The 24,865-nt window shown below is 41.2% G+C and overlaps 1 protein-coding gene across 1 annotated transcript in view; it reads right to left on the bottom strand.

The window, feature by feature from the left end:
• Nucleotides 1-24,865, bottom strand: part of LOC113153942 (membrane-associated guanylate kinase, WW and PDZ domain-containing protein 3) — a 106,529-nt gene that overhangs the window by 13,037 nt on the left and 68,627 nt on the right. Inside the window, exons 2-9 of the mRNA XM_026347861.1 lie at nt 22,895-23,011; nt 15,957-16,076; nt 10,629-10,835; nt 8,271-8,439; nt 6,057-6,136; nt 5,224-5,281; nt 3,915-4,021; nt 483-674 (exon numbers count right to left, since the gene is read on the bottom strand). Coding sequence (XP_026203646.1) covers nt 483-674; nt 3,915-4,021; nt 5,224-5,281; nt 6,057-6,136; nt 8,271-8,439; nt 10,629-10,835; nt 15,957-16,076; nt 22,895-23,011 — 1,050 coding nt within the window. The remainder of the gene's footprint in view (nt 1-482; nt 675-3,914; nt 4,022-5,223; nt 5,282-6,056; nt 6,137-8,270; nt 8,440-10,628; nt 10,836-15,956; nt 16,077-22,894; nt 23,012-24,865) is intronic.

Raw genomic sequence — 24,865 nt, 5'->3', positions numbered from 1 at the left:
CTCCAGCCTGCCACTCATTCCTATTTTATTCCTGTCCCTCAGTCACTCACTTCACTGTTGAACAGACCTGAACAGCACTCTCTGTCACAACTAAATGTAGGGGAGATGTCGCACCAATGTAACCATCTCTCACACACACACACACACGGATGTTGGTTTGTGGAGAGAGCCGTTAAGGCAATGACATGCTATAAATCTCAGCCCTTTACAGAGCTATAGTTGTTTTGTTGTCTTGTTGGACTCATGTTATTATAAGTGAACACCACAGAGGTAAAACTAGCACCTCCAGGTGCATCATAGCTGATCCAAGATGGCTGCAAAGCAATTTTCTGCAATACCACATAAATTACCACTTATAAACTCATAGATCTTCCTGCCAGCTGAATGAAATTTTCATCTTTATTTGAACAGGAATACCCTCTTTATCTTTTCCCCGGTGACTCTGGAAATTGTGAGAGTGCATCTGCAGAGATTTTGCTCACCAGATGACATCTTGCCGTCAAGGGCAGCAGGGCCGTCGCTGAGCACGTTTTTCACCTGCAGAAATTCATCTGTGCGGTCACCTCCGATGATGGTAAACCCAAATCCCTGGGAGCTCTTCTTCAGCGCTGTGTGGTACAGCTCCCCTTTCAGTTGGCTGGGGTCTGCGGTGAAGCCATACGGCCCTCCCTTACCTGTGCACAAGTGTACATGTGATTAATCTCCAAACAACGCTCAACATCAAACGCAGTCACAGTGTTTAATTAAATTTATATCCTCATTCAAAGACAGCCAAATCCATCCATGTCTCCATTGAATGTCAATTATTTACACTATGTTCTGAGGATCAACAGAGTAATAATTAATATTTAATTCTAATTAACATGATGTGACATGTCTAAACTAGATAAACCTTTCAGCAGAGTCATTTTTGTACAACACTGCTGAGAGAGGAGCACAAACCAACAGATAAATGAGACAAAATGGGAACTCTACTGCAGATGCTCTTTTACTTCCTTCCTTCTATTACAAAACTATAAAGCAGAACGGTGATATATCAATTTTGACAGTGTCCAATTTAGCATGATGTCCTCTCCTATACCCTCCCAATAGCAGTCAGTGACTCAGAAAAAAGAGGTTTGTCAGTGTAGACTTTTAGTAACTTGAGTGAGGAACAACTTAAGGTCAGTGGCAACATCAATATGAACCAGCAGCTTGGTTGTGGCATACGCAATACAGTAGATAACCAGCTGTCAGGGTCACACTGAATTAAACTGAGCAGCTTCCCTATCTGGCATTGCTGTGGTATCAGCGCTTTAGATCATGGATATACCATTTTCCCCCTTGCCGCCTGATAGACTGCGTTGTAACTTGGACTCAAAAATTGTAAAACTGAAGCCAGCTGGTGACAAATGGTTCGCACTCCAGCGGCAGTGCTGTATATTGAGAAAATGCAATGTGGCTGTCAATCTCATTATAGGTTTAGAAATGGTCTGTCATTTTATTTTGAAGAACATACCAGGATATATTTAAAGCTGAATGAAATGCAGCAAAACAGGACTACATGCAACAGAAATAAGCAGAAAACAAATGATCTACTATGTCAAAATAAAAATGATAAAAAATGCTGTATTGCATTTTTGGGCCCTATTTTTGATCGATTTGATATGCAATTGATAGCAGGTATTTACGAAAAATCAATATATGTAGGATTTCTGACAACTGGCTCTATAGCACAAATGAATAATGAGTCTGTTTGGATATATGAATTATTCTTGCTAGAATCAATTCATTGAAACAGGCATTTGAAACATATCGCCAGCCAGAACCTCTGTGGAACAACGTAGAGTAAAAGCATGTGACACATGTCAAAAAATATGAAATATAATTTAAAAGGTGCCCTTCGGCAAATTTACACTTGTCACTTTGATATAAGTTTTGAGATCTGCTGCTAAAATGGAAACGCATCAATGTTTGTCCATGTGTCACCTGAGAATGAGTGCTTTGTGTATGTAAATGTAAAGTATAGTATATATCTTCTGTCTTTTTCTGATCCCCATGGCGACATAACAACAGCTTTCAGACACAATGTCAATATCTAGTTTTTCAAGATAACAACAGCAATTTTCTACTTTCTAACAACTGTAGATTTTCCTTCTCGTTTCCTTCAGTTTTATAAACACTATATAACTATGGAGGGCTGTGTAAGGAATTTAAATTCAAGCACTTTCTATCTAATGTCTACTGCTATAAAGCAGCCATAACCATTCACCAGAGACGTCAGCATCTGAAACTTAACATTTAATTTATTTTTTTGTTTACTTCCACTCAGCAAATACTGGAATCACCATTTGACAGCAGACTAATGTGTGAAGTAACAGACAGAGCTAATGGAGGGAGAGAGAGAAAGAAACAGAGGGAGGAAGTGACCGTGCCATGTGTGAGCCTCTACTTGTGTGGGAGAGTCCAAGCAGGTCTCTGTGCCAGTGTTTGTGGGCAGACTTTGAATGCTAGAGGCAGACAAAAGCATCAGATTAATGTTTTTTTATTTCTCATGTGTGATGTAATTGTGTTGTAAATCACAATCTCATTACTCAGAATAACTGGGAAGACATGTTACTACCTTTGGAAATTCATATTTCTACTTCAGTGAAGTAACAGCTGCTCATGTGTCCAAGAAAGCAACGTGAACAGCAGTATTTAAAAATGAGCGGCACTGGAGTTGATGAGAACACAAAGCCTGGCAAGTTAGACACAGGTTTGGCTGCAGCTACCTCAGTTAAAATGACAGAAAATGTTGAACAATTATGTACAAATAAGAACAATGAAGTTACATTTAATGAATTTGGTAACTTATACATTTTTTTCATAACATGTTGATTCATCCACATAAATATCTTTATATGTTCCTATATCTTTTATATGTTTTAACACTACTAATTTCCATAATATAACACCTGCTGGAAACCTGTAAAAGTCTGAATTACAGTATAGCCTGAGGAGTAACCGCCAACTGACTATGCTTTGGTTTCATCATAGCAACCATCTGACAGCTCACTAGATTGTGTAATGGGTAATTAGGGCGCGATGGTGCTTTCTTCAGTCCCCACACACCTGAGCAAAGAGATGTCTGATTATGCTTGGCCTCTCTGACGTGCTGTTCCACCAGCTGTTGCCACATGCACCGCTAAAAGCCATCCTCCTCCCCTGCTTTCCCTCTCTCACTCCCTGAATCCCCGCCAGAGCCACTAGCTTGTCTCTCACTACCGCTGCAGAACTGAGATCTATTATACACCTACTGTAATGAAAACATACTTAATTCATAATGTTTATTGCAGGAGAAAAATGGCTTGTCAACCTGAAGAACAGTCCATTACTGCAGCACTGACAAAAACTTCTATGAATATATGTGAACCAGCGGGTTTTGACACTCTATTACTGTTTGAGGCTACTTGAAGGTTGACACGTTCAGCAGACTTCGCATCTAACAATCTCACTGCTTTCTATTCCCATGAAACATATTTATAACAACACACTGACTGAGGTGAAAATAAGGGGGGGGATAAGTTTAGAATAGTAGTAGAAGGTAAGAAAGCAGCAACAAAGAGTTTCATCACTTTAGATAACCCCAGTCTGACTGGTATTTCTTGTTTTCTCCAGACAGACAATGACAGTGCTAGTTGAAAAGCTGGTGGAAGTAATTACAGTTATACATGTATCTGCATGTCTTATAAACTTGAGAGAGATCTCAGAACCTACAAGACAGGGTGCATTATGTCATGATGTTTTTTAAAGGTCACCGTCCCATGTATTATTGTCTAATTGAATTTAACTCTGTAGCTGTGACCCTGGAACCTGGAGGATTGTGTTTCTGTGATCACCTCGAATGGAGAGGAAGTTGAAGTGGATGACAGGTGGTGCGACGTGTTTGTTACCTTGGGAAGGTGCCGCTGAGGCTTGCTGGATCATAGCTGTCTCCTGGCTCAACTTCTTCTTTGCCTCCAGGACTGGGTTCTCAAACTGGGTTTTCTGGTTAATGTGGCTGAAACATAAACAGGCTCAGATTTAAGACACAACACAAACACACACATATGCATACACATACACACACGTGCACCATATGTCACTCAGAATTACTCAAATTCATTATACATACCCCTCTCCTATAAAGAACCCTTCATTTTCTAGTAGAGGGACACTACAGTATAATGGTGCCATTATAAATACATTCATAAACACAGCACACATGCAGTAAAGGCCGGCTTGCCTCCTCTTTATGTGGGGAAACTGCTATGGCTTTTAGCCATTTAATTTGGTAGGAAATAACCTCCCCCTCACCCCCCTCCCCCCTCACCCCCTCAAATGCCAACAACATCCTTTTCCTCTACAACAAGGTAAACAGCCTGTTGTCCCCCTGGCATACAAACCACAGCCATTGTTTCACAGCGAGCTCATTTTAAGCTAAAACACTAGCAGCTACAAGCTCCATCTATATGCTAGTGACTCTCCTTGTCCACAAAGTGCAAGTTTCTTTCTCATGTCACTACCTAGGAGGGATTCTTCTACAGTCTGAGCAATAAAACAAGGCGAGCCATTTTCTTTTCATCACAACAGATTGCTACCTCCCCTTCCAGCCACCACTCTCCTCCCTTCATAGATTCTAGTTGAAAATCTCCCCACTTCTCTCTACTGCTGTTACAATGGCTGTGTTTCGCTGATTTCCTGCTGTGGGGAGCACAAAAACACATTTTGCGCACAGATAAATATACAAACGATATGCATGTATAAATACAAAGACTCCGAATCAACACTTGCACACAGTTACTTACACAAACACTAGTGAGACACATCAAGAGCACAATAAATGTGCATTCAGGTCACTGCAATGCTTCCTGCAGAGTTTCATTTTACCACCCACTGATAAACAATAGGAAAATCCTGATCAGAATCGTCAATTGTTCTGCAGGTAAATGCTTCCTTGCTGCACGTTATATAACTCACACAGAGCATCTCCACTCAAGATGAATGAAAATGAGCCGTGTGCCAGATCCATATATTTATTTTTAGACTGTATTGATTTATGCCGGTCCACTGCTAATGTACACTAAGCAGCACAATATGCATTTGTGCTCTGATCCCTCTGGTGATACGTGCCACGGTGCATCTGTGCATCTACCAGTGTGCTAAAACAATGTATAGTGCAGTTGTTGGAAATTACACCTATCAATACATTTAGAAACTTACTCCACATAGTATGTGCCGTACTGTGGATCGTCAATTTCCTCCCAGCCGTAAGGTAACTCTGAAAAAACAGAAATAAAATATCATGTCATTGTTTTGAGGAAACAACAAACAGAATGGATGAAAGAAAAGGAAGATCAGGCATTTCTAAGACAGTCATCTGGGAGTTGTAACTCATTCAAAGAGGTGGTGACATACAGCAGTGACTCCTGGGACATTTAGCATAAGAAAGAAGTCATGAGAATAGCCTACAATCATTTAGTGAATATTCCTGCGGTTTGGCATGGCTGATGTTTGTCATGCCTTGATGAACATATCAGGCAGAAGGAGATACAGAAAGACACAGAGAGAAGAGAGAAAAGAGCTCTTCCTGCATGAGAGAGCTTTGGGGTTTCTTTTCAGATGCAACACACCAACTAGCTTTCTGTCTGACTGTAGAAACCCATTAAAATCAGGCTGGGAGGGTCCCACTCTTTCAGCTGTGGCCACTCTTTGTCTCTGTCTGCACTTAAGGCCACATTAGCATCCTGAGTTACAAAGGCATGCCTGGAATTCCTTAAAGTAAACCTCAGCTCTAGATTTCAGAAAAATTAGGTCACGTAATCGTGATGCTCAGGAGTTGCTCTTAGGTGACATGTTATGTTAAAGCGAGGTTGCATGTTGTTTTTTTTTCATCCTGGCTCGTTATTTGATTAACTTTGTGGAAATGTATTAAGTGATGGATCATGTAGGACATATCCAAGAGTGGTATTCCCTTATGTAAATACAAGTGTTACAGTAGTTAATGGAATGACTGCACGCTTGAGTAGATCAGCTGAGGAGTACTGTCTACATACCTCCATCCTCGCACTTCTCGGGGGGTTTTGCCTTCTTCGCCAAGCGAGGGTCCAACCATGTGGTCGTCTTGGTATTGTGACTGTGGAGCACAGAGAGCAGCCAGGAAATGTCAACAAAAGACCTGTGCCAGCAGAGAAACTGCTGCTGAGGCACAAGTAGCCAGCACAGCGATGTGCCAGCCACGACAGAAAAACGGCAACATGTTCTCTTGTGCAAAAGAAGGGTTACTGGATTCATCAACAAACATCGGATCCAATGGTTTGCATTCAGCTGTCACATTACTGTGTTTATGGTTAGGTGGCCTTTTCAGAGGGGAGAAAAACCCCCTCTGAATGTGAAACATGACAAACTCGTTTATCCTCAAATGTGCTAAACAACTGGGGTGTGTAATCAGGAGGAAAATCACAATGGTCTTCTGATATCTTCAGAGACAAGTAGCTTAGAGCCAAAAATGAATAAGCACACACACATTTTTGTATGGCAGTCAGTGTGAGGACACTGTTTGGCATAATGCATTCACTAGCCCCCTACTGTCACGTAGGCCACGCTAATCTACTCGGTTTAAATTTTTAATTTATCACATGTAGTGACTTATCCTAAACCTAAAACCTAGTCTTAACTCGAAAATTGCTCTTTAAACACCTTTCTCATAGTGAGGACTAAAATGTCCACACTCCAGAGGTTAAAAATTCACTTACACACACACACACACCCACACCCACACACCCACACACACACACACACACACACACACACACACACACACACACACACACACACACACACACACAAAGACAATATAAACCTCTATTTATTTACTTGACTGTAATAAAATAATAAAATAAAGGGTATTGATTGGTTTAGAGTGCGAGATTAACATTTCTTTATGAAAAGTTTAACAGTTCAGTTGTTTTGTAATAAAAAACTAAAATAAACTGTGGCAGCCAATTGCAATAAAATAAAAAAAATGCATTTGTACCTTTCCTGAGGTCTGAGCTTCATTTTATGCCATCATGGCAACAGTTATATTTAATCTCCTCAGGTTTGTCTGTAAAAATACTTGTCATAAAAGCAGGAGTATGTGTGCATTTATGTATTTGTTGTTGCCTTTTAATGTGAAAATGTTGATGTTGAGCTGCTATTTTATTTTATTTTTTTAATGAATCTGTGATGATGTGAGTTTTAGATCACAAACCCCTCACTACACACACAGGATGAAACCGAGCCCGACTGCTGGCCCGATTAGATGCTGACAAACATTTATCTGTGTTTCATTATACATGAGGAAGATAGCAGGAAATACAACGCTGTACTGACATCAGATATACAAACATCACTTTCATTTTTAATATTTCATTGTGCTGCAGTTGTAACATGACATAAGTAACAATACTCAAGTCATCAGTTGCCCTAAATTTTAACAGCTACCCTCCCGAAGTACAGTACTACAGCTGACACCTTAGCTAACATTTCTCATCCTAACATCCATGTTAGGGTTTGTCAAATCTCGAGTGTCGTCCTTAGAGGCTACATAAAAATAACAGCTGACAAATACACTGCTTCATACAGAGAAAATAATAACCACAGTTCTTGTAATTTTCTTTACTTAGGTTGGAGTGATTTGCATTTATTGGGGACTAAACATTTGTGGCACTAATAGGTACAGAAGACCTATTCATAGATCTGACGTGTTCAAGGTTATGAAAAACCTTTTTACTGAGTGAAATCTCTTAACTACATAAACAGTGGTTGGTAGTAGAATAAGTTAATTGTCGAGTTCGATTTTTCATAGCACTAAGAAAAATATTAAATCAAGGTAAACTTATATTTTTAACTGTTAAAACGCTACACATAGCTTAAATTCCATAGGTTTAGTACAGTATATGAATTTTAGTTAATAATAATGGTGTTATTATTAATTAAAAGTACTGTCTGGGCCTGTCTGACATGTGAGAGCTCTATATATTTCATATATTCTGACTCACCAAAATGTGGCATGTACCGTACTCAGTAGAAGAAGAAGATTTAACGTGGAAGTGGGATTTTTATTTGATAAATCACTTGTTCGCTAAAAATGCTGATGTATTTCAATTGATCATTACTCGGTTCATGAATTGTCACATACTGACGTTTAGTGTTGCAGCATTTAACATTGACACACTAAATGTGGTAAACATGACCACATGACCACGTGGGTTGTGTCTTTCACTTACTCTATGAAGTACACCATGCCAGTCTCAGTGTAAGCCATCTCCCAGTTAAGGGGCAGCGGCTCCAGGCTGTCATCACGGGGAAGCGAGCTCCATGTACGAAAATCCATGTTGCTGCTGGACTGAGTGTAGCTGGGCACCGCTTTCCTCCAGTCTGCTCCCTCTCTGTGATCTGGAGATAGGAGGGGAAAGATGAATCAAAGGGGGAAACAGGGAGAAAACAGGGCAGACAAAGCCGAAGGTTAGCCCTCAGCAACACCTCTGTCGGTCTGTTTTTCCTGCCTGCTGCAGGAAAAGGTGGTGAGACCTGATGTCACTCATATGATTTGCATGTGAGTGATAGTGTGCATGTGTTTGTCAAAGGCTTGTTGCATTTGCATGTGCACACAGTGTAACACTTAAGCCTATGTACATTCCCTGTGGGTTGTAATGATACAGACGGGATTCATATTAGAAAGAGCCATTTGAGCCCTGAGGTGGTTTCTGTACGATAATACTTTACTTCTGCTCTTCACATATATTTTATTGCATCTCTAGACAGTTCCCTTTAATGAGAAACATACAACAAAGGGCCTCCTAATTGACTTAGCACTTCATGCTTTCCCTCAGAAGATGGTTGTAAAGAGATGAAACACGACTGCTTTTCATCCCATGCTTTTTATGAGGCTCTAACCTCTTCACAACAGAAAATGATGCACGCTACAAAGACACATTTTTTGGTGATGTATTTCTTGAAGGTCATGCCAAGTGAATTTTAGATATAAGTATAGTATAAAATTGGGTATAAATTCCAATCACAGAGCACCTCAACAGCATCAACCACCAGTTTGTCACTTTTAAAGACACAAACACACGCACACAAAAAGACGCATGAGGGCAGAGCCTTGAGGAAAACTGAGGTCATCAGTAAGGTTCACAGGAGGGTGAGGGCCCACTCGATCATACGAGTCCGATATAGAGGGACTGCGGGGGATAGGGGTGGGGGTGATGAGGACGGTCTGAGCAAAGATGGGCAAAGCTGCAGTCGAGAGTTTAGAGACTTAGAGCTCACATTTTCCATTAACCTCTTTTTTCACTCGACCATAACTCTGCCCATCTATGGCTGGTCTGAGACTTCTCTGCCACAGCTGCGGACTGCAGCGAGGCAGTCATTTGTGACTGGTTTCTTACCATAAAAAGAACTCCTGGATGTCGGAGCATTGTTTTGTGTTTGATTTCAATATGACAGATTGGTTGAGTAAACCCACTTTGGATTTTTGGGAATCCTTTGTACAGCTGAGCAAGCAGTGTTTGAGCCGCTACTGTCAAAACAATGTTACATTCTGTAAAAAATATATTTTCTCAGCATGAACTTGCCTCGGTGCTAACCCCAGCTCTATTACTACAAAAACCCAGGTGTAGTACAGGTTATGAAGTCTATTTCTGTGGCAGAGCTGTCCTCCTTGTGAGCATTAAGGACAGATTTGATCCTTAGAGAGTTGGGGAGTTGTCCTGATTGATCACAGTACACATTGTCCTGTTCTCTGGATTAGACTTCCTCAAGGTGAGCTGTACTGCAGAATGTACAGTGTTTAGTAGCATGTAAAAAGACAAGTTGAAAAATGTCCATCACAAGTTCCCACAGCGCTTAGGCAAAAGTTTTGTTTGATTAACAGCCCATATAATATTTAGGAATAGAACATAAGACATCAAAACATGTGGAACCTTGAATTATTTGGCATTTTTTATTGAAAATGTAAAACAATCAACTCATTGTCAAACTTGTTGCAGACTAGCAATTGGCTACTAGCACGACCCAACTTCAGTCAACAAGTAATCAAGACCCAAATCAAATACACTCCAGGCTACCTTCAATCTACTTCTATATACTACATGTCTTTGTGTAGATATATCTAAAACCTAAATTGTTTAAAATTCAAGTGGGGAAAAATGCTAAAGCTGTTGTTTTGTCAGAGTATGTTTGAGTCCAATACATTTGGATCAGGTTTAAATATTATTGGGGTGACTTTCAATTCAAAAACATGGCTGCAAATTTGGGTAAACTAACCCCTTAAACAGCAACACAGATCAAATCATCTCATGTTAGTTTGAAATGGGATAAAAGCTTAAGAACGATGATCCATCTGCTCAAGAGCAGAATCTTTTAAAGTTATTTTATGTGATGGATTGAGATGTGCACAGGACTGTAGTGTCCTCAAACACCCACTGGGCCCATATACAATCTGAAACAAGTCAAAGTCTTTATGTCTTACAACACAAACAGACAGTGACACTGAACTAATGCGGCAATTCTACAACTAAGGGATAAACAGTGTATGGCAGAAACTCCCTGTGACATCCTGTGCTTTGACAGTTACTGACCAGGCAATCCATTGACTAGCGGAGGCCTCTCATCGTCATCTTCCTCCTCAGGGACTGCGCTGTCCTTCCTGTCCATCTTACTGACTGAGGTGGTGCGTTTCCTGGGGACCTCGCCACCGTAGTCTTCGTCAAAGAGCACCTGATCCACCAGGTCAGGCTGTACCAGGTTGGGCTCCGCTGGAGGCTTCGGGGTCCCATAGTAGTTTCCTGACAGGGTAAAGTGTCGGGCGGGAGGAAGAAAAGAATGAAAGAATGAGAAAGATTTAAAAAACGTCACAGAAAAGGAGGTTATAGTGCAGGTTAACCTGAAAAAAGCAACAGTAGCTTTGCTTTAAACTGTACAATATCTACAATATAATATAAGTCATTTGAGGGAAGAGGCAGTCAGAAAGATTATCCACCATGTCTAACATCCCCCCAATTTAATGATTAATATCTAAACGACACACACCAGCACTCAAGGTTGACTATTTACAAGTTTCAGAGGTCTGCTTCCTCTGCATGATTTTCACGTCTCTTAACCCCCTGCTTTGTTTTCCCTCGATAACTGCACCACAGGGCTGTCATGACTCATGTAACATTAAAATCACTTCACTTGGAATTTGCCAGCAACTAATTACACTGATCATTGAATACAGCAATTATCTTACTCTCAGCTTGCTTTTTTCCTAATGAAGAAAAACCTTGTGTTACAGATTATAAATATGCAGTCCTATAACAGGCCTCCGAAAATAGAGGGGGGAGAGTGCAAAACTTTGTTAAATTATTTGCTCATTTAGCTTATGGGATGATCGATCTTTGTACGGCTGGTGAGCAGTATGTGAAACTCAGTTAAGGCATGGAATAAGTAATTATCCAACCTCTATTAGGATTATAAATAATGTGCATACTAATCTTTATCCTTTCCATTTATTATGTTTGTTTGCTAAATGCTGCTCTGTCGGATGTGTTTACACAATAATATAAAATTAATGTTTTGCCAATCCATTTGTAAGGTCAAATATTTACTAGGTTCTTACAATGTGCAATCATCAGATTGAGCCTGCTAAGCTAAATCATGATTTATAATCAGATTAATTAAAGAATAGGGAGAGATACCGCTGGGAAATAGGGATTTTCAGCAATTTAATTAGCCTCCATGAACTTGATCCCATTTTCATTTGGACCCAGCTGCGTATGGGACCATGGTACTTGAACCTTTGATGTGCTTAAGGATGAACATGTAGACATCATAAATGCTGTACTGTAAGATCAGCATGTATCAACTCTAGATCTTTTTATAGCTTGGTACAAAGAAGGTGAGTTGACACAACAGTGTACATGCCGGGAAGAACAAAAGGCTCTGAAGAAAACATCACAGTCATTCCAGCAGCTTTACAGCACGATACAGTAACACCACAGCAGCTTTTTGATAAGTGAGCCCATGCTGCGCCTGGCCTCGTCTCCTCCGGCGTGCCAACTACAACACACAGTAAACTGGGTTAATGCAGCTATGCTCATCTTCCTCAAATCAGCAAGAAGGTTAAGGAGGAGAAGGAGGCTGGATGAAAGCCTGCCCCTCCCCTCTTGTCAATCGACTGTGTTTACTAAGTGACACTCAGCCGCATTTGTCAAATATGGCTTCATTAACAGGGGTGGCACAGCGATGGGAAGGAGAGATTGGGTCTGCTGGCTAATCCCCACTTGCCTGTCTCCTGACACACACTGACATTCATCAGCCAGACGCTACCTCTGTGATTAATTACTTACAAACATGTCTCTTGGCCCCTGATAAATGTGTATCACAGATACAGAGGTGTGTGAAAGCAGCACGTCAGTAAAGATTTGTGGCACTATTCGCCATTATAAATAGAGGGAAGCCTCATAAGCTGATGAGCAGGGAAGCTACAACGTTTCTTGTGATCCCTGTGTCACAGGGTTGACGAGGCAGGAGGAGTGAGCCTCTTCTTTCTAAGTATGTGCAAGCAATTTCATGGTGCTTAAATCAGCTACTGGTAATGAAAAGATTCCTGCAAGGCCACTATGCATACGCTACACAGGGCACTCATCTTGTCACACTACCATCCATACCATGCACAGCTACCAATGTACAAATGCTACACTTCATTGTAATCTCCAGGTCGGATTTCCTTCCTCGTTCATTCATTCATCATCACGATGGGGATCCCTAGAAAAAAGGTTTGAGGTACATTTTGATTTGGCAAAAGTTTCCCTGGTGTCAGATTAGAGATGCTTTTATTAAGAAAAAAACCTCTCTGTGTGCAGCATTTCATTTTTCAGGCAGCTGTCCCTCCAGCCTTGCGCTCCACTGCACTGCACTGTACAGCTCTTGTCTGGCTTCTCTGTTCTGCTCTGAAAAAGTAAACCAACCTGAACCTCTGAGGCATCGAGACTGAGGAGAGACCAAAAGCCCAGAAAGACTTGCTCTCTGAGCCTGGCGCAGATGGCTGATGCGTCTGCTGGGCAGGCAGCCTGGGACCCTCCAGACCAACACTCAGCCAGCATGTACTGTACCAATCAGAGAGCAGCCTGAACCCACAGAAAGAGCCTCGCTGCTTTGTGTGCATGTGTGTTGGGTGCAAAGCTCTGACTAGTCTTTCTTCAAGATTCTTGAAGGGATTAGCAGGGTCACGGATGGCAGGGTGTTTAGGCCTGGGAGAGGGTGTTTAAGTTAAAATATGCATTAAATGACTCCTATAAAACATTTTCTAAGTAGAGAAAAACCATTATATACATGAACCATTAACATAATGAGCATTCAGCAAAGTCATTTGGGACTATTAGTGAGACCATTATGATTAGCTAAGAATCCCATTAACTTACTACCTTGGGCACAGCTCACTTCCTGCATGCCTACAAACTGCAGGTAATTCATGAGCTCTTCACAAAGGGAATGCAACCCCATACAAGAGGACTCCTGACCTTGTTTATTTTCCTCTTTTCAGAGAAAAAAATAGGCTGTGCATGAAGCACAACTAAATGGAGTAAATCCCATTTCTCGATCCGATTACTCCCAGCTCCTCTTTGAGTTCCCAGTGCTGCTGAGAGATCAGCTACTCTCTGCCACAGTAGCCATACAGCGCTTGTGCTGACTGGGTCTGAGAGGAAGAAAAGAGGAAGGGGGACAGCCAATATCAGAGTGTTCAGTGCTCTCTCAGGAATAGTTGACTGAACCCTTCCAACTTCTGAAAACTAATCCACACATCTGAACATAGCCAAGGCTCTACTGTTCCCACTGCAAAAGGGGGTTTCCACCGGGAGATGAGGAGCTCAGCATGCCTGTACATCCTCTCTCTCTATGATATACTAGTGCTCTTCCTCAGTTTGCTATCCATTTCTCCCTTTCTACCTACAGTCAACCTCTGTATAAAAGGTGGAAATCCCGCCTGGCTTCAGTTCACAGATGTAGGACAGCTTGTGGGCGACTTGGCAGCTGCTGATACCCGATCTTCGAGGTCTTAGATGATCTATCGTGACACAAGAAAGTATGGGATTTGTTCTGTATGCACAGATCTGTGAGTACGTGCACATACGAGTGTGTCAAGTGTCATTGCTGCCACTATGCTACAAGGATGAGGCTGCAGAGGGGGACTGACGTTTAATCAAAGGGTTCAAAGACTTGGAGGATCCTGCTTGAACAGGCCCAGATCACACTTCAAGTTATAATATTCACCTCACCATCCGTAAATCCACACACCAAATACAAACACATAGGGGCGAAAGCACACTTGAGTTTGTGACCACCCAGCGAAAGCTGCTTTCAGCCTTCAGGTGCTACCTTCCTAAATAAGAATTTAACTTTATCTTTGAACTCTCCATCAAGCAAGAGATGCAGCTGGATGCCAGTGAGAGAATGATGATGAAGAGAAACTTCTTACACTATTCATACTATTTCACAGCAGCCTGGATTTGCCACAAGAAAGAAAGCTTAAAGACAGCAGGGAGATTATCATGTTATTGCCATAATCATTGCACACTATGGGAGAAATCCTCCGTTCCAATCCTGTCATGACATAAATACACTGCAACCATCTGACTTTCCAAGACCTCTGAAAGTGGGCCAGCTGCTTATCCTCCACTGTAGTATGAGGTTGTAGAAATGGTAAAATACTTGGCCAGTCAGCTATCCACCAAGCTGAAACATCCTTCATTGTGACCTGGACTGTTCAAAGAAACATCTATAAAAGCTGCTTTTAAACAGGGAGGACAGAAGACACAGATGCCTATTAGCCAACGTTTACTGTGAGAGAAGAGAGACTGTTTTCCCCATGAATAAAGCATAACTTGAGAGTAGTGGAACCTCCTGGTGGGTGACTGTGCAGCCAGCTGGTAGGATCAGCAGGTTGACTGGTTACATAAGGTCACTATTAGGTGCTACTGCTTCTAGCATGGTCACACACTACTTTGTGAAAACAAAGGCACGTAAACACACTGATAAAGGGCAGTTCAACCTATAGATTGACAAATTAGCATATTAGAGCATTAAAAACGTGTATGTCTATTCAAAAACATAGTCCAAGTCGTCAAACTAACATGCCTCAAAGAACGAGCAAAACAAACAAACAGCAAAACCAGAGCCTGAAACGTGTGTTTGTAAGTGATTTGTTGTTTTTTACAACTGAGGATTTCATAAAAGAAGACCGGTGAGTTCTCACCCTATAATTCAATGTACTTTCACAGTAGCTGGTAGTGCCCTGGAGGGATTCAAAAGACAAAGGAAGCCAGTAGAGCTGTTTCTTCCTTGATTTTACACTTGTGCAGAACTGCAGATGCTGTAAATTCCAACATAATCCCACAATGTATGACCACGACGATGGTTATCACTGTTTACTGCACCTACATACAGAACCCCACCCGTCACTGAGTGCTGGTTCTTTCTGATTCCAAATGGCTGGCAGGTAAAATGTTTACTCTCTGGCAAATAAGATTTACTTTAATCCCTGATGACAAAAAAGTGACACCCTTGTGCGGATTTCGACAGTATTTCCATTTATATTTAAATCTCCGGTCTGCGTGCTTCATCCCTCAGTGGCCCATTCTACACACACGGTGGAGAAACTGAATAGTGGAGTTCATCTCAAGGGCTGCAAGTATCGCTGCTAATCCGACTGTCGCTTCCAACAAGTCTTTAATCATGTTTCACTGATCAATACATTTCATCCTGCTTGTCACATTTCACTAAGGCAGGCTGTACGTCATAATGACTGAATATCGAGCTTACATTCATTCCATTATAGAGAGCTGACAATGTGAATCACGCACAAAAGAAAAAAAAAAAATGCACACACAGACACTTTCTCATGTTCCTAACACCGTGGTGATATCTACCATCATAGGTCCCACTCTCTAGCAGAAGTCCACTCTCCTCCAGGATCCTGAAGTCTCCAACACTGATGAAGTTATAGTCTACACCAGGCACCTCCCCTTCTCGAGGAAGCCGTGTGGTGCCTGGAAAAACAAAAAGCAAAAGAAAAATGCACAAATATTAAGATCCCAACATGTTCTAGATAAGAAACTCATGTGCACAGAGGTATAGATATGGCAGGGATGTAGAGTGTTGTCGTCAACAGGCTGTTGTTAGGTTGATGGAGTTAAAATTTTTCAGTGCTTTTGAAAGAACTGTGAGATTTTTCTCCTCTCACAGCTTCTCAACTGAATTCACCATCTAAAATAGACTTTCAAGGTTTTCACCCAACAAAAGTAAAATGCAGCCTTTACAGCACACATCCTTACAGCGACTCAGTGCTACAGCAGGATACATAACGATAACATAAATTATACATAACTTGTAAATAAAGTCAGAAAAATCGGACATTCTTGTTAGTGATTCACGTTTTACTGAGGATTCACTGTGTTTCCGAGATCTCTACAATAAGGCTGAACATTTTGCAGGAGGTTGGGTATCTCATTTTAGAACGACCCAAAAAGACCTTGGTGCCATCCTGTGAAAGATGGATAATTGATGAAGGCGTGTGGAGCACTGAGGGGCATAATTCATTTAATCCCCCATGAGTAACTGCAGCTTCTGCTAACAAGTTATTACTGAGAGGTTCTTAATGTATGTAGTGCTGACAGCTGAAATGAAGAAAACAGCTGAGTACATTAAGGATGTAACATGATGGAAACAGTTGGTTGTTTAACTTCCTGGTGTGATCCAGGAGAGAGTAGTGTCAATGCAAGTGACACAAGGCCACTCCGAGTTCAGATTTTGTTGCTGTGGTGAAGCCAAAGTCTATTTCAGCACAGACACACTTTTTTTTCCCCTTACAGGATGAATATCCGCAAGACACAAATGGACATCAAGTGATTACATTAGCATTAGGATTATGTAAACCATATTCCATGAATAAACAAGTAGGTCTCTGCCTCTGTTGCACTCAAGGCTAATTACATGGCGCGTCACCAAACTCGTATGTTTTATGGAAACATATGAGGCAGGACAGTGGTTATTTTTGCTGGGAGGCTGAACAAAGCACACAGCATGAATCAATCATCTGTGCCACATTCCATAGCAATCTCTGTCACCTGAATTTACTGTCACCCCTGGTTATGGAACGAATACATTCAATTTACTTGCTAGTGAATCCTTTGCAGGGTTGTGGGGAGGACAGGAGTGAGCACAGGCGGAAGGCTGGGAAACAACCACTGGTCAATGGCAGAGGGTAACATACAAACGACTGTTTTGATTCAGAAAAACAGGCAATTTCAAGTTTCAAATGAACCTGACCAGAGTCTGAGGAAATACGAGCGCACAGAGGAGCCCCGCGGCAGCACAGGGAGAGACGAAAACAGAGAGACAATTGAAACTCCACACAGAAAAGATTATGAACTAGAGCCGGGGAAGTCTTGCTGTGAGATAAGATAAAAGCAGACTTTGTATCAGGATCAGAGTTTAATGACTATGAATATTCTCTCACACACTCAAACAACATAACCACCCCTGTACGTAACCAAAAACACACAACGGCAGCAGCAGCAGTGGTGCTCTGTATTAATTATACATTAAGGGTATTTGTTGATCTGTTTGATAACAGAGCATGTTACATTAAACCATTGAATAGATTATTCTATTAAACTTGACGAAATCTCTTTGCAATATGTTGTTGCATCTCTAAGTATGTCTTGACACTTGTAAAGTCGGTGCCAATTAGCAGTGAAGACACTTCGCCGATTGGTTGCCCAGTGGCCTATTAAGTGACTTCATGTTGCCATTCCCCTTTTGTTTTTCCACTCTTATATATTTTGTGGCTAATTGGACTGTGACAGCCTCGCTGCACCCGAGCAGAGGAGTAAAAACACAGTTTGAAACCATCAGTGACGCTTCCTTCTACAGTGAGCCTTGATTCCACAGTTTGTGTTACCAAAAGCAGTTGACATTGCTTTGTATGTGAGAATGCCAGCCTCTGCCGCTTCTCATTACCAACTTGTCTGCCTGCCGGCGTTGACTTTGGTCCCTCAAAAATGTCCCCTATAGCCCAATTACTTGAGCCACAGTTATGTACCTGCCAAGTATCTCCCCAAGCTATCATCCCAGATGTCACACCAAAATACCATAAGGTTCCTATTGTGGATCAGTCGCTGACTATATAATGAGTGCTCACTGAGCTTTGAGGGTACAAACAAGTAAATGCACCAGAACTCAGCAACATCCTGTTGCACTTTTGTTTTGAAAAGTGTGTCGCCTTCGATATGCCTTCAATAAACTGTCGGATGACGGTCCTTCAAACAAAATGCTCAGCATATGTTAAGAGAGGTGAAGTCGACACACTGCACTTAATTAAACCAGACAGGAGAAGGGTTTGGATGTAGGGAGGCTTTTTCAAAACAAAGACATTCTGTGTGCATCCAAAGTTAAACACAGTGTTGGTTAATACAGTGGGATATTTTTGGATTGCGTATTCTTGGAAAAAGAGATCAGGTTAGGATGTACAGTATTAAGAATAGTTAACAATTGTAGGAAATACTTGTTTTCTTGCCAATATGGTGATTAATTCAATAGCTTTATCTTGTTAATTGATTCTGTCCAAAATCTGAAAAGTACAAATATGTACTGTTACATATACTGTGTGTAATATGTGCTTTCATTTTTACACTTTAGTTTTAGTACATACTAAATACATTTTAATTAGTGAGATTTAGAGGTTCTCTGAGGCAGATTCCGTTACTTTTGGACAGAGGCGATTTTTTATGCCAAGCTAAGCTGAACAGCTGCTATAGCTTTGTATTTGCTGGACAGATATGAAAGTGGTGTCAATCCTTTCATGTCAGCGCGACTATTGCTTTTGTGGCCACGCACAGTCATTAAAGCCACATGTTTACACGTGTCTGTTTATCCTGGACCGAAACAAACTGTCATTTTATTTATGCAAGGTCTCACGCCTGTGCACTTCAGGGACCTAGTTTTCGAACCGCACTGAGAGGATGCCAATGACTGGAACATCAGAGCGTCAGTCAGAAATGGCAGGCCATAAATTTAACATAGTCATTTTGTGCATAGTTTTATGTCTGTACTTCAAAAGAAAAGATGGCTTAGGGCTTTGCTGTAGAAATGGTAAGAAAGAAAAGAGGGAACGAGAGAGGAAAGAGGATCATTACAAAGTGTTTTGCTGCTTTTCTGGATTGTTCGCTTTTAACAAAAGACACTGAGGCGAGCTCTGCCATGTGGCTTACTGTGCTGTTATCATGTTGTAATGAGAATTAAAGCGACTGTATTAACATTTAACAAGACATACCAAACAACTTATTTACAACTCTATGGCCTTTGATGCTAAAATACAAAACAGGTGAGAAAGAGGAAATTAGGTCCTGAAATGGTTGCATTTTTCTAAGCAGGCACTAAAGGTACTGATGTGCGTGTTCCAATTCATGCCCTAGTTACCAAGCATACGTACCTGAGCCACTGCACTGTGTGTGTGTGTGTGTGTGTGTGTGAGGGACAGATTATGTGAGATCAAACTCCTTCTCCCCGTCTCTGATCTCCACAGGGTGTCGATGGACTGAGTGCGACCCTGAGCACGTTGTCCTTTTAGAAAAATCCTCCTCTTTTTGTCCTCTCCAGAACTCGAGAGCCTCCTCCAGCATTTTCATTTTGTCCAAATGAGATGGAGTCCATCCCAAGAACCGGTGAAGGACACTCAGGGATTTACCGCACACAGATAAAGTAAAGACCTTGCTTTCTCTGTCCCTTCTGCCTTTCTTCTTTCTTTCTCTTTAACATGAACAACCCTGTTCATTGAAGTACAAACTATAGTAATTCTTTCATTATCAGTCTAACCTGCTGTGGCTCAGCAGAATTGACCCTGCGCTGTTGGTAGGGCACACAAACAGCACAGTTCAGATGCAGTTCAGCGAGAGTACAGCAGTGTAGCTGGTAGTTAACCTAAGTGGACGATTGGCACAGTGACACAAACCATCCCTGCTAATCCTCTTGCTGTTCATGTGATTATCACACACATTTTGGATATAAATCCAGCCTCAAATATGCTCATTTATTATCCATTTGTGATGTAGAATGCATTCAATAAATAATTTTGTGCTGTAATTTGTGGACTACCACTGCTCCCTTAACATGCCACGTGCACTTATAGCACAGACATTGATTTTCCACAATGAGAAAATTACTTCTCAAATCATTTTAGTGCACAGTGCCAAAAGGATGAGGACTTATTCACAGAGGCTGAGGCTGCTAGAGTGCAGTAAAAGCAAGAGATAGAGCTCTGGGAGTGGAGAAAAGGCAACAGACAAGCCCATTACTCAACTAACACCTTGTCTGGTGGCTGTTTAGCACTGTGGTCCTCTGTGGTTAAAGTCAGGTTGGCCAGTTGTCTGGTGATTTAAGTGTCATACAAGAGGGACTTACTTTACAGTTGCTGAGAAAGCCACAAACATAACTCCTGCTTGGATTTCAAACTTTGTTTGCACTTTATGTGCTGTAATTAACTTCCAATTATTATCATGGTAAATGTTATTATTTATTAAAAAAAGAACCGCGCCTCTCTGATTTGTCATAGGTTTATATTTGATCATGAATGCAGCTGCAAACACAAAGGAAAACTGCGTAAGTGAAACAGAGAAAGAGCAAAAGTGAAACAGAGAGGGTGAAAGATGAGAGACTGAAAGCGAGCGAGTGAATGATGGAAGTGCCGTCACCGTGCCCGTCCTGGTCTCTTGCTCATTAAGACAGTAATTCAAGCAGGGGATTAGAGAGTCAGACTCATGCAGCGAGCACGCTAGCTGCTGATGATGAATGGTGGTTACGGGTCATAAAACCTCAAAGGCTGCCACTACTGTACCTGAAAAAAATAGAAAGCCATGTTGGAAGAGGTAGTTAACGCCGGGGTGTGTGTACAGGTGGCGTAGGAGACAGATGGCAAGGTGCACGATTTTTGCAAAACTACATGATCATTATGACCATACGAAGTAAGTGACCTGAGATACTCCCAGTGCTGCTGAGCTTTAAAAAGAAAAAATCAATACAGAATTCAAGTTGAACTAAAGTCCCCCAGGAAACAGCAAAGCTCCGAATGTGACTGACAGGTATATGAAAGAAAGAGGCGAGCGAGTGAGGGGAGAGATATTAGCCTGACAAAACAGACAGAGAAGGGAGAGACATCTGTGGGAAAGGTATTCCTCCAGCTCCAGAACAAAAAAACAAAAAGAAAAAACAATATAAAGAAATGAAATATACATATAAGGTAAAATAATTCACACCCTGAACAAGACAGAGCAACTTCCAGTGCTTGCAGGGGAGAGAGCAGAGATGCTGCTTGTTTGTGACAGTGCTGTGCCCAAGAGTGTGTCAACGCCTCAGGAGCAGATGCTCTGCATGTGACTAAAACCTCATTTATGGCACTCCTCTGAGCGGAGTCAGTCTTCTGCAGGACGTGGCAAATATTTAGGCTAATACGTCTGTGTGACCACCATTACACTTTTAGGATTACAGCTACTGCGTCACAGTCAAGCCTCCTGTTGAACTTCAATACCATACGTCATCTGGCGCTTCATATTTTCAGTGTAATATCCTGTTAGCATAGAGCGGCATCAATATATCAGAGAACAGATGAGTTACATTTAGTTAGTTGTTCAGTTCCCTACAAAAATTTAATGAAAATTACTTTTACCCATTTAATAGTATACATTGAAGACTTTAAATTATAGTAGCACACAAATGCTGTTTACTTTAAAAAAGAAAATAAATCTGCAGTTCCAAATTTAGAGGCCATCATGGCAAATAACCTACAACTCTGCAACCCACGCAAACCTTAATCAGGATATTAATTTGCACCTTTATTCTACTAACAGCCGCGTCACTCCAATTTTGGTAATTTTTAGACTTTCCTTTAAAAGAAATGACAACGTTCAAGATTATAAAACCACTTAAATAACCTCAGAAAAAAGTGGCAGTGCTGAAAATGTGATCTCTCAGCTCCTGCTAAGTGGCATTTCACACAAACTGTACAAGGTTTTTGTAAGCATTAGCAAAAGCAAATCACACTTTGAGTACGTGCTCCAAATCCTGCTGACATCATGAAACATTTCCACTTTTTGCAATAATGTATAACAGTATTTTATTTAGCTGTGAGGTTATAAGCAGTTTTGTGTGATTAAACTGCAATCAATAGACATTTTCATTAGGTATGAATTACTTTTATTTAGAACAAACATGTACTTGCAGTTCACTGCGGTGGTTCTTGGCAGTTCACAGTACCAACCATTTTATTTACCACTCCTGAACTGAATTCAGCAAAGAATAATAGTTGGTTTCCCCGCTGTGCAGAATGTCAGCGGGGAAAGCGCAGCAGCAAAGGGAAAAGGCAGGGTTATTTATGGAAAGAATATGACTTTGATCACTGTGATGATACGGCACAAAAGTAAATAAGTTACACGAGTGTTAGAGAGATGTCCTTGGTCATGTTTCTATGGTGACATTGAGGTGTGTGTCTTTTGTAGAGTGTGTGACACAGAGCTCCGAGAGACGAGTGAGTGCAATGTGTGAATGTGTTGTGTCCTCAGTGTCAGCGTGTATATAATTCTCTGTAGCTTAATAGAGAGGGAACACATTAAAGCTGCGTCTGATCAGGTGGATTTCCAGCTGTGTGACGCATAAAAATGTCCTCATTGTTCCCATAAGGTGCTTTAGATAAAAGCATATGTGCATTGAAAGTAGGTCTTACAGTACATGTACATTGCTAGATAGCTTTGTCCTGCAGAGTAATTTGACTGCAGTGAGTGACAGTTACATATGCAGTCCTGTGTGAAGTACTTACAAGGGATGGTGCGTAGGTAGAGGTTGTCCCGAATGATCTGTTGGAGCTTGTGGTCGAACGAGCCCTTCTGAAACTGCAGACTGAGGTAGTGGCGGAGGTCTGTGTTCAATACTTTACCTGCAACAAAAGATGCAAAGACACGAAGGGTCAATAAAACATGGTGGTGCTGCCTCTGAAGGGTTTATGTCTAAACGGAAATCTATCCAAGTGACATGTACCAACACGGAATAGGATCAGCCTGTTTTCTACTTGAGCCAACAATCGCTGTATAGATTTTTAATTTTGTGATATGATTATATTTGGCTAGATATATACAGTAATTCCCATATAAACTAATTTAGTTCAATGCAGCTCAGTACAAGTTTACGTATTCCTTTGTGTGGGAATTAAAGTTGGTCATTTGACATTTTGTTCTGTGAAAGTGCAGAAGTCAACATTTAACTCCAATTAAAAGCATTTAATCGAAAACGTATTGCTCCAGTGTGTTTTGTTTTTATAGTGGATGACACTGGATTACTAATTAGCATCTTTCTGATTCGAAATGCACTAAAGTACTAATTAATTTAAATTCAAAGGAAGAAGAAGAAGATCCCAATGTAGGTTTAAGCTTTCAAGGTTTTCTCTCACAGTAGCATTATTGTACTTTACATATACTGTATATGAGCATTAGGCTCTTAATTCCAGTTTGATCAACTAGGGACGACTCCCACTGGGAGGTGGGGGAGGACAAAGGATAAAGAGATTTTTAAAGTATGTTTTTGACTTTCACAATCATTAAGGGAGATTTAGGGTATGAGAGAGGTCACAGAGGGACATGGGGTCAAGGTCCACTTTAAATGATGAGGTGGAAAACAGAGTCGAAAGCTGTATTAGAATTAATTTCTAATTATTTTGCATACTGAGTGAGGTTCGCTTGTTAAATATACCCAGAATAAAAGGGGCTGAGCTGTATTCACCGTCATCAATGCCTTCATTCATCTGAAGCAACAAATCTGAAATCCAAACTGCTAAGTGACAGATGATTGATGCCGTGTTCACGCTCGATTGTCTTTACAGTTACAACCATCTCACACAAGCCTCAAAAACTTTTCACCATGGATGCGCAACGCCACAGCGTCAAAAGCAAAGGCACAAGAGAGTTTCATGAGAAAATCAGAAAAGATTTCGCCTTTGCTCTAAACTCCCAGAAGCCTTTGTAAAAACAAAGGAAGTTCATGCAAAGTTTGAGGCAGAGGAAGACTTCAGAGTTGTCACACACAAGCGGGGAAAAAAGTTTTTCTCTGAGAGAACATGATGAGGAGTTTGGAAAACAGGAAGAAATCTTCAGTGTCTGCCTGCCCTCAGCATCAGCGTGAGCCTCATCTCTTGACAGAAGGGGAAGAGTAGGCTTTGAAACAGTTTGGCTACAGAGAAGTAATCACTTTTTTCCTATTTCTCTCTCCTATGCTCGCTCTTTCCCTCTCTCTCAGTTGCACACAGACCAAATTCAGCTCAGCATGGATCCTCTCTGCATTGCTATGAATACCAATGAGCAGGACTAAAGATGAGATCTTACTACTGTAGACGTACTGTATGTGCTAATAGAGAAGGGAGATGTACTTGACTATGGAGGGGTGATAGAATAATGATGAGCTCTGGGAATATTTCAGCAAGCATTCTCAACCCACAAATCCTCTTTTCCTCCTCAGCTTGCGATAGAAACCAACACAGGCCATTATTGTGACAGCACAGTGATCCTATTACTTTGTGTTCTAAACTCTCTCCAAGTTTTGGAGTCTGTTGTTGACTCACATCAAAATGCCCCTCATGTCCACGCGCCTTGCTGCCATCTGACGCTGTTTTAGGAGCCGTCATCCCGGCGGGCCTGGCTTTTCAGAATAAAGGTTGCATGTTCTCCGTCTGCCTCTCCAAAGAGGGCTGCATCACAGCTGGTCTCGCAGGCAAACAGACTGAGACGGAGGAACCAAGGTC

Source organism: Anabas testudineus, chromosome 5 (assembly GCF_900324465.2).
Source record: "Anabas testudineus chromosome 5, fAnaTes1.2, whole genome shotgun sequence".
Taxonomy (NCBI): Eukaryota; Metazoa; Chordata; class Actinopteri; order Anabantiformes; family Anabantidae; genus Anabas; species Anabas testudineus.
The sequence above is the reverse complement of the archived record's forward strand: the minus strand, read 5'-3'. Positions and strand labels throughout refer to the sequence as shown.